This window comes from Myotis myotis, unplaced genomic scaffold (genome assembly GCF_014108235.1).
Source record: "Myotis myotis isolate mMyoMyo1 unplaced genomic scaffold, mMyoMyo1.p scaffold_m19_p_9, whole genome shotgun sequence".
NCBI lineage: Eukaryota > Metazoa > Chordata > Mammalia > Chiroptera > Vespertilionidae > Myotis > Myotis myotis.
In genome coordinates this window covers 56,157,764-56,171,605 of record NW_023416401.1, presented here as the reverse complement: position 1 = coordinate 56,171,605, position 13,842 = coordinate 56,157,764, and the positions used below count along the sequence as shown (strand labels likewise).

The 13,842-nt window shown below is 41.8% G+C and overlaps 1 protein-coding gene across 7 annotated transcripts in view; it reads left to right on the top strand.

The window, feature by feature from the left end:
• Positions 1-13,842, top strand: part of RPRD1B (regulation of nuclear pre-mRNA domain containing 1B) — a 77,587-nt gene that overhangs the window by 48,683 nt on the left and 15,062 nt on the right. For 2 of the 7 annotated variants that reach the window (XM_036320934.1, XM_036320937.1), the window contains one exon: positions 8,367-10,906. The exons of 1 other annotated variant lie outside the window; for it this stretch is intronic. In XM_036320934.1, coding sequence (XP_036176827.1) covers positions 8,367-8,516 — 150 coding nt within the window. In that variant the 3' untranslated portion in view covers positions 8,517-10,906. Of the gene's footprint in view, positions 1-365; positions 480-5,803; positions 6,010-8,366; positions 10,907-13,842 lie in introns of those variants that run through there. 4 more of the 7 variants (XR_004969763.1, XR_004969765.1, XR_004969764.1 and 1 more) reach the window with 4 other exon arrangements.

The window sequence follows — 13,842 nt, the reverse complement described above, 5'->3', positions numbered from 1 at the left end:
TTTAGTTATGTGTAAATACTAACTCTGTCCTTCCCTTGCTTTTGCAAATCCCTGTCAGAGGGGGTTTTGTGGTGGCAGCAGAAGCTTCCTGTAAACCTTGTGTAAAGGGTCCTCTGGAGAGAAAGAAGTGCCCTAAAAATCCTTGGTTTGTGGTATGACTGTAAGCCTAAGACACCCATTTCCATTTGATTCCTCCAGTGGGTGGCTGGATTGCTCTGAGAACGCTTCTCTCATTATAGCCATTTTGTTACTTTCCTTCTGGGAAAACTTCATGTGTACCTTTATTACTGGTTTTGGTAATGGAGCTGAAAGACCCCACACTGGAATTGGAGCCACAACTTCCTCTTTCCTTGTATCTTCCCCAGCAACTTACTCAGCAGCTCCAGTCTTGCTGTGACACCCAGAATGTATCATTTTGAAATGTCCCAGCTGCCACTAAGTCACATGGGAGCATGGAGCTGGCTGGGAGAAAGGTGCAGGTCAGTGATGGTTTTTTATTCCCACATAGATCCTTGAAGAGAAATTAGAAGTGGCATTTTTATTTTCAGTCCAAAGATTTATATGTTGTATTTTCCTTTAAAACAAATGAAAGAGAAAGGAAGAAAGAAAAAATTAAGTTGTGGTTTAAGCAGAAGCTGTGATTTCTAAGTGTAGGTCCTTGTGAGCCTTAGTCCCCCCTCCCCCCCCTCCCCCCGCTCCTGCAGGATGAGGGGGGCTGAGTGGGCATTTTAAATAATAGTAGGGTGAAGGCCAGCTTCCCCTTTCTGCTTGGCTCTCCCAACCTTCATGTGATGAAGCAGTTCTTTGACTTAAACTCAGTGTGGCAGGTCACCTTTAAAACAGGTCTTTTATAAACTGCTTCATGCATAATGACCCTTTATGACTCTTAATTGGGATTAGTCGTGCAGTAGGTAATTTTTATATGCCTATGTCCTATAGCACAACAGGGCAAGATAAAGGAAAACGTGAGTCTTATACTGGGAATTTTGTTTCATCAAGTCAAGCCCCTGCCTGTGGTGGTGTTGTTTCTAACACAATTTTTCTTACGTAAATACTTCCTAGCAAGAAAAATATAGGCTTGACAATGTTTACATTTTGCTCAGCATTTCTTACATGAGTTGCTAGAGGAAATGCTTATAATTTTGTTTTGGAAGTGAAATTCCTGCAGAAAGGTCATTGCAATGTCAGCCCTTGTCATTTTTAACCCTCTTATCCCAGAGCCGATCTGCAGCATGTCAGGCCTGGCTTACTGCTCTAACCAAAAAAGGCAAAGAATGTGTGAGCGTTGCTCCTTTCAGCCAATTGTCTTGGTGCTCCATAATGGGCTGTGTTCACACGGTGTCAGCTGGACCTGCTGGAAACGGGGATGTTGGAGACGCATTTTCCTGCAACTTTGGAGAGTCTGTGAGCCGAGATTCCAGAGTTTTGCCAAGAGCATAAATCCTAGGCATTATCTCAAAACTACACATTGGGCCGTTACCCTCTTCGTTTTAAACATTTCTAGGCAGTCAGATAAACCCAGACAGTTTATCACAGATGCCCACTTTCCCCTCCACCTCCTCTTCAAAGATCCCGAAACAAGGGTAGCAACAGAAGTCTGATAGAACTCTTACCTGTTTCACAGCTCCTCTTGGCCTCTCTGGGGTGAGGTAGAATTTGTTGCCGTAGGTGCATGTAGCCAGATGGAGGATTCAGCTTAACCACTCACCTCTACCACCACCCCAATATAAATTATGCATGAACAGGAAAGAAAAAGCAACAGGACTGCTTGTGTTTACCTTGTCTTCTCTTGCTTAAGATTGGTAATGTAGGAAAGGCAAGTGTCTGAAGACAGGCATACAAAAAAGAGATGTGAGCTGTGGTTGAGATGAATCAGTGGGTAGGGAGAGAAGAGTGATGAGCAGGAGTCCTGCAGCGGTGTCATCCTGCTGATACAAATAGTGCAGGTCTTGATCTCTCGAATTCCTGTACCAGACAGGTAGCATGAGTGTTAGATTAAAGGCTTAGTGCTCTATCACACAAAAAACGTAAGGTAATTTACACAAGGTGCATGTAACCACCTTGCCACATCATTTCTCTACCTGAGTGGTGCTTGTGTGCTAAAGAGATTGTGGGATGCAGCACACTTAAGGGAGTCAGAAAAATTCGAATGGGTCTCATCAGTGAAGTTGGTTTTATTATCATGAGAAGCAGCCTGGATTCTTATGAGAGCAGGAGTTGCTGAGGGCAGTTTGGAACCTTGTGGCAGCAGAGCTTGTGGATCACACTTTTGTCCAGAAGGTAGGCTGGTAGGTTGAGAAAAAAGATGCTCTGATTTTCCTGAGGTCTGTCTCCTTAACCTGTCCAGAACCAGAGAGAATAACTGGAAAGGCAGCTATTAAGAGAGTGCCCTGACCCGACCAAGGGGAAGAATTGGGAGGTGATTCACTCTTTTTAAAAAAACAATATATCTTTTTATTGACTTCAGAGAGAGGAAGAGAGAGATAAAAAACATCTGTGATGAGAGAGAATCTCGCTGGGCTGCCTCCTGCACAGCCCCTACTGGGATTAAAGCCTGCAACCCAGGCATGTGCCCTGACTGGAAATCGAACCATAACCTCTTGGTTCATGGGTTGATGCTCAACCACTGAGCAACACCAGCCAGACTGGATTCACTCTTAATTGTTTTGTTGGTCTATGGCAACATTTATAGATGACTTTATTTGGAAAAAGACTAACTCTATTTTAAAAAAATGGGAGAGGTGGGAGAGATCACAGTTACTACTGAATTTAGGGACTATAAACTTACTATAGCTTCCCTTTGACCTAGTCAGAGCTGGCTGTGAATTCTAACCTGCTCATCTCTCCTCAAGGCCATTAAGTTGGGTCATTCAACTGTCCCAGTTAAACAGGTAACATGTTTTAATAGTTTTAAAGGCAAACTTTACCTGTATTTGGATATTCAAGTATATACCTACACACCCTTGCTGATGTATTTAAACCTTTTGGCCCAAGAGTGTTTTTTTGGGTTTTTTTAAGGCTATTTTTTTAGAGCAGTGTTAGCTTCACAACGACATTAAGAGGAGTGTACATAGATTTCCATACTCCCTACCCCCACACATTTATAGTCTCCCCCACCGTCAGCATCTCCCACTAGAGTGGCACATCTGTCACCCTTAATCTATATTGACACATTATAATGACCCAAAGTCCATAGTTTACATTGGTGTACATTCTACACATTTGGACATACCCATCATTACAGTATATTCACTACCCTAAAAATTCTCTGTGCTCTGTCTATTCTTCCGTACCCACTCCAGCTCCTCTTGCCATAGTTTTGCCTTTTTCAGAATGTCATGTAGTTGGACTCTTAACCTTTTCAGGTTGGCTTCTTTCACTTAGTCTTGTGTTTTTAAGGTTCTTCCATGTCTTTTCATGGCTTGATAGCTCATTTCTTTTTAGTGTTGAATAATATTCTGTTGTTTGGATATACCAAAATTTGTTTATTCATTCACCTACTGGAGGACATCTTGTTTGCTTTTAACAGTTATGAGTAATGCTGCTATAAATATATTCATGTGCAGTTTTTTGTGTGGACATAAGTTTTCAGGTCCTTTGCATAAATACCAATGAGTGTAATTGCTGGATCCTATGGTAAGTGTATGTTTAGTTTTGTGAGAGACTGCCAGACTGGTCTTCCAAAGTAGCTGTACTATTTTGCATTCTCACCAGCAACATAATGGAGTTCCTGTCGCTCCACATCCTTATCAGCATTTGCTGTTATTAGTATTCTGGATTTTGGCAATTCTAATAGGTATGTGGTAATATCTCATTGTTGTTTTAATTTGCATTTCCCTAATGTCTTTTGCAAACATTTTCATTCTCTTGACAGTGTCTTTCATAGAGCAGGAATTTTTTTTCATTTTAATGAAGTCCAGTTTATTAGTTCTTTCATGGGTCCTGCCTGTGGTGTTGTATCTAAAAGTCTTCACCAAATTAAAGATCATCTAGATTTTCTCCTGTGTTATCTTCTAGGAGTTTTATAGTTTTGTGCTTTTACATTTTAATCTGTAATCCATTTTGAATGAATATTTATAAAGGATGTAAAACTCATGTCTAGATTTGTTTTGTTTTTTTTGCATGGTTCCAGCACCATTTCTTAAGAATACTGTCTTTTTTTCACTGTATTGTTTCTGTTTCTTTGTCAAAGATCAGTTGACTATATGGGCCTGTTTCTGGGCTCTCCATTCTGTTGCATTAATCTATTTGGTTTTTTTGCCAGTACCACATTGTCTTGATTACTGTATCTTTATAGTAAGTCTTGGAGTCAGGTAGGTCTGACTTTGTTCTTTTCAATCTTGTTTTGGCTATTCTGAAACTTTCCCCTTTCCAAATTAACTTTAGAATCAGTTTGTCTATCTCCACAAAAGAACTTGCTGTGATTTTGATTGGGATTGCATTGATTTGATTGGATCTATAGATAAAGTTGGGAAGAACTCACATCATAACAGTATTGAGTCTTCCTGCTGTAGGCAGCAGGAATGGCACCAGGTTCACCAATGGGCCTGGGTTCAGCAACCTCGGTACTTGAGTTCTGGCTAGGAAAGAATTCAGAGTCAAGACCCTGCAGCTTTTATTTGTCAAACTATAAGAGAACATGTATTTATAAAATCACAGGGGTAGAAAAAGTAATTCCTAGAAGAAATGGGCTTAGGAAACAAGTTATAGAGGAAAGAGAAGGGCCCTTGGAGCTTGGAGTGAGGGAAGTAATGCTAACGTGCCTGGGGTGGGTAAGGGAAAGTCCTAATGGTTTTAAGGGTGAAGATTTTAGGGGAGGTCCCAGGTGAAGATCTCATTATAATATTCAGCAGCTTTCCAGGTGTCTTCTTTCAGGGTCTGGGTCTCCACTGATTTCTTGGTCAGTGCCAGGGCAGAAGGTCATTAGTCAGTGCAGCTGGTCTGAGGTCAGCCATAGCGTCGCTTGTTTGGTTTTGCTGCTCCTTTGGGCCTGGAGCCCAACTACAACTGAGACTTAGATGTTATCTCTAGGGAGGAAAGGTCAGGGGTCTCAAATCACATGACCAGGGATATGCTAGGGGAGGAAAGGTCACCCTGGGGGGGCAAGGTTCCACCATACAGTTGTCCCTAGCTAGGCATCTGGGACTTTACACCTAAATGACCTTCTGTACTGGCCCTTTGTCATTGCTCTCCTCATGTCTGTCTGTCTACCACATTTCTAGCCATAAACATAGAATTCCTCTTCAATTACTTAGTTCTTTGTTTGTTCATCAGAGTTTTGTATTTTTCTCAGAAAATCTTGTACATATTTTATTAGATTTATAACTAAGTTTTTCATTGTTTTGGGTGCTAATAAATACTGTGTTTTAATTTCAAATTTCACTTGTTTATTGCTGGTATATAGTAAAGCGATAGACTTTTGTATATTAACCTTGTTTCTTGCAGTTCTGTATTTTTCAATCCCATTCTTTTCTAGTAATGCCCTATTCCTAGGCTCATGCATCTGCTCTAAAGTAGAAATCACTAGGGGAAGAATAACTGGTAGCATGAGGAGGTATGGGCAGGATCCATCAGCTTTCAGAGTGGCCTAACGAGAGGACTTTAATGTGGAACATGTTTCTTTTTATTAAAATGAAGGTGTTTTTTTTTATGATATCTAGGATATAGTAGCATCTAATTATAACACTCCACCCCAAAAAGGAGCAAATGATATTTTTGTTTGTTTTAAAGATTGCCTGGGAGAGAGTTATTTGAACTTAAGGTGGTACCTGATCAGATCAACTGTCTTTCCTTTTAACCTCAGATGGATTTGCTAAATCAGTCTGAGGATCACCCAAGAGTGAGGAGTCTTGGATTCTAGTCCCAGCTTAGCTCACTAGAGACTCAGTGACATTCAACTGTTCTTGAGGAATTCCTTCAAATGAAGTGCTCTATAGCTGCCAGGAGTTCATGGCTTCAAATCGAAGCGGCTTTTATTTGTCAGCTTTGGTCAGAGGATTTGAGCAGGGAGTAAGTATTTTACCCTTTTTCTACCTAGAATTCAGGAGAAGTTAATTAAATGAATCCATGTCCAGTAATAGAGTGGATCTTCTATTGATTTCCTTTGAAGTATGTAAAACCAATGAAGAAAAATGTTTGTAGAGGCAAGGACGGGGAACTTGACATTTTAGATCCTCACATTTGAAATTAGTCTTTAGTTTCAAGACTTAAAGCTGATTAATATTGTGTACTTGCTCATAATATTATGTTTTATATACCATTATTTCTTTGGGCAATGGTGTCGCACACCTACCGTTCAGAGTCCTGCTGGGCATGGTGGATGCTGGGAGAAAGCAGATGCATCTGGTTCTTGCCTCCTGAAGCTTACAAGTTTGATGAGGGGCTCATTATTAAGTATTTATGTGTCGTGGTTATAGTTGTATTAATTCTACAAAAAAAAAAAAAAAAGTGCCAAGAGCGCTTACTTTCTTTCCCAGTCTCTCCATTTGATGGCCTGTGTGAGAACCGTTATTTCAGGGGAAGGCTGACTGCCTATGGGAATGTGGGGGCAGACCCTCCCTGCCTGCATCCCTGATTCCCCTCTTCCACTCCTTGCTTGGACTTCATTTTTACAACTTGAACTAAGTGTCCTTCTTTCAACTTATTTCCTGTCTTATCACTCTTCCCAAGCGTGCTTATGCCCTCAAACCCTCTGCCTCTCCAAGTGTTCATGAGGTGTTGGCATGAAGGGATCTAGAACTTGAAGAAAGATCTGTGGGTGGTCCAGTTCTTTCATTTTCAGATAAGAAAGGTGAGGATGAAGGAAGAGAGGAAACTTGTCCCCAGTCACATAGATAGTTAGAGTCAGAGGCAAAACTAAACCCAGGTCTCTGAGTCTTAGCCCAGTGCTTTCTCTTGTGTTCCTGCAGGAGAGGCATTAGTCAGCAAAGACCCAGTCTCAGAAACATCCTTGTCCTTGCAGAAACACTAAGGAGGCTGGCACAACTAGAGGAAAAAAGACAAGCCCTAAGGGGGCTGTAAACCACAGACCTCACATGACCTGGTGGGTTATTCCATACAGATTTACCAAGAGAACCTTTAACTGGGAGCTGAGGAGGCAAAGTGGTATACTCAGTTCCCATTATCAAGGGAGTCGTCATTTAGAGCAGTGGTCGCCAACTTTTCAGACCTCACGGACCACCAGTGGTCCACGGGCCACCAATTGGCTACTGTTGGTTTAGAGGAACATGGAAGTCTAACATGAATGGAGAGAGTGCCTAAGAGCAGGCTGTTAAGGGGCCTAGATGCATGCTCTGTGCACAGGAGGGTTCCAGAGCAGGCAGAGGTGCAGACCAGTCTCCTGGATGAGGAGGAAAGATTTCCCTAGAGAGGTGGAACTCAGCAGGTAGACAGAGGAGTGGAGGCTGGGCCTTGCTGGGACCAGGAGAAGAAAGATCCGTGTCTAGATTGTGTTCCCCTCTAGGCTTGAGTAGAATCCTGAACAAATGGCCATACAGGCAGTGGCGTGTGCCTAGGGCAGTGGTTGGCAAACTGCGGCTCGCGAGCCACATGAGGCTCTTTGGCCCCTTGAGTGTGGCCACGAAGTTTCAATCGCACTGTATGTGCCCGCCCGCACGTGGTATTTTGTGGAAGAGCCACACTCAAGGGGCTGCAATTTGCCGACCACTGGCCTAGGGGGTTGGGAAGTTGTAAGAAATACAGTTGGCAGGAGCTCATTTTAGAAGACCTTGAGCTCTGAGAGTCGTGGAAACAGTGTGGTGCCGTGCTTCATTTTCTCAGAGGGGTGACTTGATGAAAGCTAGGCTTTTGGAGGATAAGTCTGGCCTATTTAGACTAGAAACCTCATCAGGGACTTGTTCAGTTACTTGGGAATGGAATAAGCACAGGTAGTGGCATTGGGTATTTTGAGTTTGTGTAGTCATTGTCTGCAAAAATGATAAATCTGGTTTAATGTCCAACTTTAACGCACAAAGTATAGTTTTATAGTGATTTTTCTGTCCATGTCTAGGTATAGCCTTCAAAATAATTGTAAATCCTAAGCATCTGTATTTTATAAGGCATTTTGAAATAGCTAAGAACCAAATAAAAGACACTGTAAATACAAAAATGTCACTTCTTTTTACTTTCAAATCTCAAGTGCTAAGTGATACCATTTCATGTTGTTGCCAGTATTGAATTCTGCTTTCCTTTTTTATATAAAGTTTTATAGAGTTTGAAAACCTAGCATTGTCCTTTAGCTGAATAGGGCAGGGGCGATCTGGTGGGGAGAATGTAGGAAAAGAGGGTGAGAGTATCTGTATTGGGTCCTTAAACTTGGCCGCCAGCACGCAAAGACTTACTGCATTGTCTTCTCTTTGTTTCCTTAGGAATATAAACAGAAGCTTGCTCGGGTAACCCAGGTCCGCAAGGAACTGAAGTCCCATATTCAGAGTTTGCCAGACCTCTCATTGCTGCCCAATGTCACAGGGGGCTTGGCCCCCCTGCCCTCTGCTGGTGACCTCTTTTCTACTGACTAGGGCAGGTGCCATGCCCCAGATTCCCATCTCTACCAGCAGAAAGAAGAGGGCAAGTCATGGTTGGAAATAACCTTGTAGCCCCTGGTTCTATCCCTCCTTCCGCCTGGCCCCCAGCCTCCAGAAAGAACCACAACTCTGGTTCTCCTCTCCAGCCTCTCCTGTTGAGCACAATTCAGAACAGTGGTGAGTGGAATCCAGTTTAGATTGATATTTGGAAAGAATACAAACTCTCCCACTTTGTGTTTTTATGCCCCTGTTAGTTTTCCATTCTTAGCTCTCACTTTATACTGAAGAAGTTATGAAAATCATGTGTACTTCTGGAAGCTTTCAGAAGAATCTTGTCCTTGATGATAGCATTGTGTCATGAAAGCAGCTTCGGTCTGAGCTGGGCTCGTTCAAGTTCAGTACAGGCTTCCACTGAGGAATTCAACCTGGAGTCATTGGCTTTCCTGACTCTGTCAACCCCAAAGGGAGGCACAACTGTCGAGCAGCTTTGCCATAAGGAGTTTGCTAAATCTCTGATTCTCCCCTACTATTACTTCTGGCGATGTATAGTCAATGGTTGGGTGCATTTGTTTTGTAAGCAGACTAGAGAATCTAGCAAGAAGATTAGGAGCTGATCTGGGACATAAAATCATAGTTCAGAGACAGAGTGACAGGAATTACAAGGATGAGTTTAAAATAAGTACTTTGCTTCAGGTTCCTACAAACAGGCTGCCCTTTTCAAGGATCTACCCAGCGTCATAGAACTCCTTCCTAAAACAGCCTTCTGACCCCAGTTGACTGTGAAGGTGCTTGTTAGCAATGGCAGTGGTGGGCCGGAAAGCTAAAGGCATGCTGAGAGCCTGGGTTCTGTGTGGGTGCTGCTTTGACCCTTTCTTTTGGGGAGTAGGGCACACACTAACAATTCACTGTGTGGGCATATATCCTCAGGATGGTGACTGCACTTGCTTATCTCCCTTGCAAATATGACACCGTACATGCTCATCTGTCCGTCAGCCACATCATTGCACGTGTCCCTGTGCCCAGGAGTACTTTGTGTCAGATGTTACTGAATAGCTCATCTTGGGCAGGGGAAGGGGGAAAGTTTGGGATATTAATTTTGGGTTTTAATTCTATTATCATGCCATCTGACATTACTTGCTTTTTAGTAAAGATTAGGCCTGTTAACTATAAATCATTCTGTTTTGGCAGGCTTATTTTAGACATTGGAAAGGGCAGAAAACAATTTGCCCCAATAGTGTAATAGGAATTATAGCCCAGAGGTTGAAATCCCAAAGCTATAAAATGGGATCCAGTGGAGGGGGTTTCAGATTCTCCATTATTCTGAGGATTACCAAAAAGCCAATTACATGTAATTTTACATGTTAAAATATAACCTATGTTTTTAAAGTATAGCAGGTTTTTCTTAAAGGAGCCCTCCTGCCTGCCAAAAGTGAAAACAGTGAAAAGTCATAGCAGGCTTTCAGTTTAACTCTGTGTAGAACCTAGTAGCATTTAAGCTATTTTCAGATTAGAATATGGACTGTGTTGAACACTGCCTGTTGTCCTGTCAAGATTAAATAATGAGTCTATATATAAAATTTTCTCCCAGAGGCCGTAGGGCAGTGGGTGACTTTACTAAAATTGCAAGGTGAATTCGAGTCTTTGCTCTTTCTGCACATATGCCTCTCCCCATGTGGTGTGCTGCTTTAGTTCTACCTAAGAGCATGTTTCTGAACAGATCCTTGGACATTCTGTATGTTTTCATCAAGGAAGGAAAATTTTACTAGCCACAAATCAACCCAGAAAAAGGGTATGGTAGATATTTGCTCTGATCAGCTAGATGAAATGTTATAACAGAATGAATCTTGCCCACTGTGATGTTTTATCTGATTGCATCTAACCAGCCATTGGTGCATAATTATTGCAGCAAGAGCAAGAAATGAAACTAGCAATTATGTAAATGAATATGATGGCCTCTTAACACCTGTTACTACTAGTGGACTTCCTGTGAGGAAGTTAGTTTTGGTATTTTTTGTTGTTGTTTTAATGAAATGCTTTTGTTTTTTTTAAATCTAATTCTCCCATATCCTCCCCAAGTGTGCTTTACTTCATTTGTTTAATTTAAGGATCTGGCAGGGTGGGGTGGGTAGTTTGTGTTTTGTGTTTTTTCTTCTTTACTTAGGGCATCCATAGACCTTAAAGGACCTTTCCTTTAGGTCATATTCCTCAGAAAGTTTTTGTTCTCCCCCCCCCCCTTTTTTCTTAAAGAATATTTTTAAAGCTTAAATTTGTATATTAATTTAGGACTTTATTTAGAAGTATAGGCTGTCTTTGGTGGCAGCAGTATATTCTGAAATGTCTCATAGATATATATTTTTGAATAAAGATGGTGTTGTTGAATGACATTGTGTGCTGTTTCCTTTCCCTACCCTTTTGCAGAACACAGGGCTCTCTTTGTAAGCAGTGGGTAATTAGTAATCACCAATAGAGATTGTGCTGTCTGCACAGAATCTTGTCCCTGTGGAGTTTTTGTGGGTCTTAGTGGCACATAAATACCCAGCACTTACATAGTATTTTCCAGGGGCTTAATTAGCTTTAATTAGCCAACCCACACAGTACCCAGGAGAGGTACCTCCACAGTTTTATCCTCATTGCACAGACGTGGGAACTGATGGAGAGAAGTTAAGTGACTTTCTCCCCAGTACCATAGTCTCTGACAGATTAAAACTTGCAAATTCTTTGATTTCAGCGCTTTTGTTTGCACCACTAGGCCTCCTGAGAGATATATTTGATTTTGGCAATACAGTGAAAGCCATTCTGAACAGCGAGAGGAAAAAGTCAAGATAATTCAAACCTGAGTGGTATGCCTTTAAAAACATCTTTGTGGGTTTCCTTTCTCCTTTTCACTTTTAAATTCAGTGAAGCGTGTTGACTAAGTATTATTGTTAAAACTCAAAATAATAGAAAAATATTTTGAAATCATTCCTTTTGAAGTGATTGGTGTTGGGAAAGATGGTTTTAACCTTTCCACTGGGTGAGGGCAGCATTTGCCTGAAGGAGTAGGGTTACTCATTTATCTCATGATACAGAAAACTGCAATAGCTGGTCCTTCAAGACTAAATGCAACTCAAGCCGAGGTCCCGAATCAGGAGAGTTGAGGCTGCATTACCCACCTTCTGTCTTAAAATACAAACGTTCAATGTAATATGTGGATCTCAGGAGACAAGAACTCCTTCTGTGTCCCAGGTTTCATGGCCTACGTAATGTCTTCACTCCTTCCTATAAATAGTAAGTCCATAATTCCTCTGGTTTAATTAGCACTTCACGCTACAAAATGTGACTCTGAAGTCCACAGAGCTGAAGGTGGGACTACCCAAGAGTTCATGTATCTGTCAAAATGCTTAACTTTTGTGATTAGAGCCATTAACTGTGTGACCTTCCCGGGACAGGTGTTTCTTTCTCTGGGCCTCAGTTTTCTTATCTTTGAATGTGGTATTGGACTCAGTTATTTCTAGGCTCCCTGCCAACCCTAAAAGCTTGATTGTTGGGTTGCATGAGAAGAATGCAACGCTGAATGGCATGTCTTAGGTTCCCATATTTGTTAAAAGAATACTGTCACCATAGTGCTAATGTATGGAAAGAGGATTTATGAAACCCTGGAGATCATCAGCTAAAAGGATCCGAACACAAACACCTGCCAAGACTGGGAGGATGGCGTAATCAGTGTCTGAGCACAAACAATCTGCATTTGGTTTCCTTCAGATCTTTAAGAAAAAGCTATTTTCCGGCCTGGTTTGCTATCTTACTTTCTCTTGGACTCAACTCATTCGCATCACCACCTCCACAGGATTTTCCATTTAAAAATTACTCTCCCACTCTAAGGCACAGATTCAATTAAGAATCCATTCTCCCGTATAGTAAATTGGGATTCATACAGCTCTATGTGGTGTTGGAAGCCCAGTTTGTTCAATTTTTTAGACTCTGAAATAGTTTGCATTAAAAATTCATTTCTACCACTGGTTTGAAAAATATTAAAATTAACAGTATAAATCAGAATTTAATATGTTTTTATGAATAAGAGGCAGCTGTGGCTAGTGATAACCCACGTCTCATCTCACTGTGATGACCGTGGGCAGTCCCTCAATTCAAGCCTTTCGGGACCTCTGCAGCTTCTTAAGGAAATGAATGAGGTTGACAAAACAACCTCGGGAGCGCTTTCCAGATCTGAAGTTCTATGACTAGGCTTTCAGAATAATTTTTCCTACTGAAAATCTTATTAACATGCACTCCACAGATTTTTTTTTTAAATATATTTTATTGATTTTTTACAGAGAAGAAGGGAGAGAGATAGAGAGTCAGAAACATCGATGAGAGAGAAACATCGATCAGCTGCCTCCTGCACACCTCCTACTGGGGATGTGCCCGCAACCCAGGTACATGCCCTTGACTGGAATCGAACCTGGGACCCTTCAGTCCGCAGGCCGATGCTCTATCCACTGAGCCAAACCGGCCTCGGCCACGCCACAGATTTTTAAATGCCAGTTATCAATCCTCAGTTATGAAAATGATAAAATAGTTAACAAACAATATACCTATAAACTTTAAATGAGATGTTTGTAAAAAGGGCCTAGTGCCATGGCCAGGGACAAGTTAGGGACTCAGTGGTAGCTGTTATACATTCAACAATGAATGTAGGTATTTTTAAAAATACATTTTTATTTCAGAGAGAGAGGGAGAGAAAGAAACATCAATAATGACAGGGAATTGTTGATCGGCTGCCTTCAGTACGCCCTCTCTACTGGGGATTGAGCCCACAACCCAGACATGTGCCCTGATCAGGAATTGAACTGAGACCTCCTGGCTCATAGGTTGACACTCAACTTTTGAGCCATGCCGGCCGGGCTTGGTAATAAAGTTAAAATCTATGTTTTTTGGAAGATACCACAATACCTATACCGTATGCTGTTTTTATAATGGAGATGGTAAAAAACCTGTAACAGCCCTAAACTTGTCATCCACATTAAGGGTATAAAAGAGGAGTTAGAGTTGAAAGAAGAGGGTTTTTGGTGGGGATTTCTTTGAAGTGATCCATTTGTGTGTTTTGAGTCTCTTAAGGGAGAGCAGTAGATGCCCCTGCCTCTTACCTCAAGGCTAGGGAAGGGGCCTCCATGGAGGCTACTGTGTGTCCCTTGTAGGGTGGTGATCAGGTGGACTAGACCCCGTGCCTGGGAAAATCTAAAGAATGAAATGCCAGTGGCTGGCTAGGTGCTTTGACGATGGAGCCATGGAAAGGTGGCTGAGTTGGACGCAGCCTCTGTTCCTATTCCTAGAGTTTGTCGGG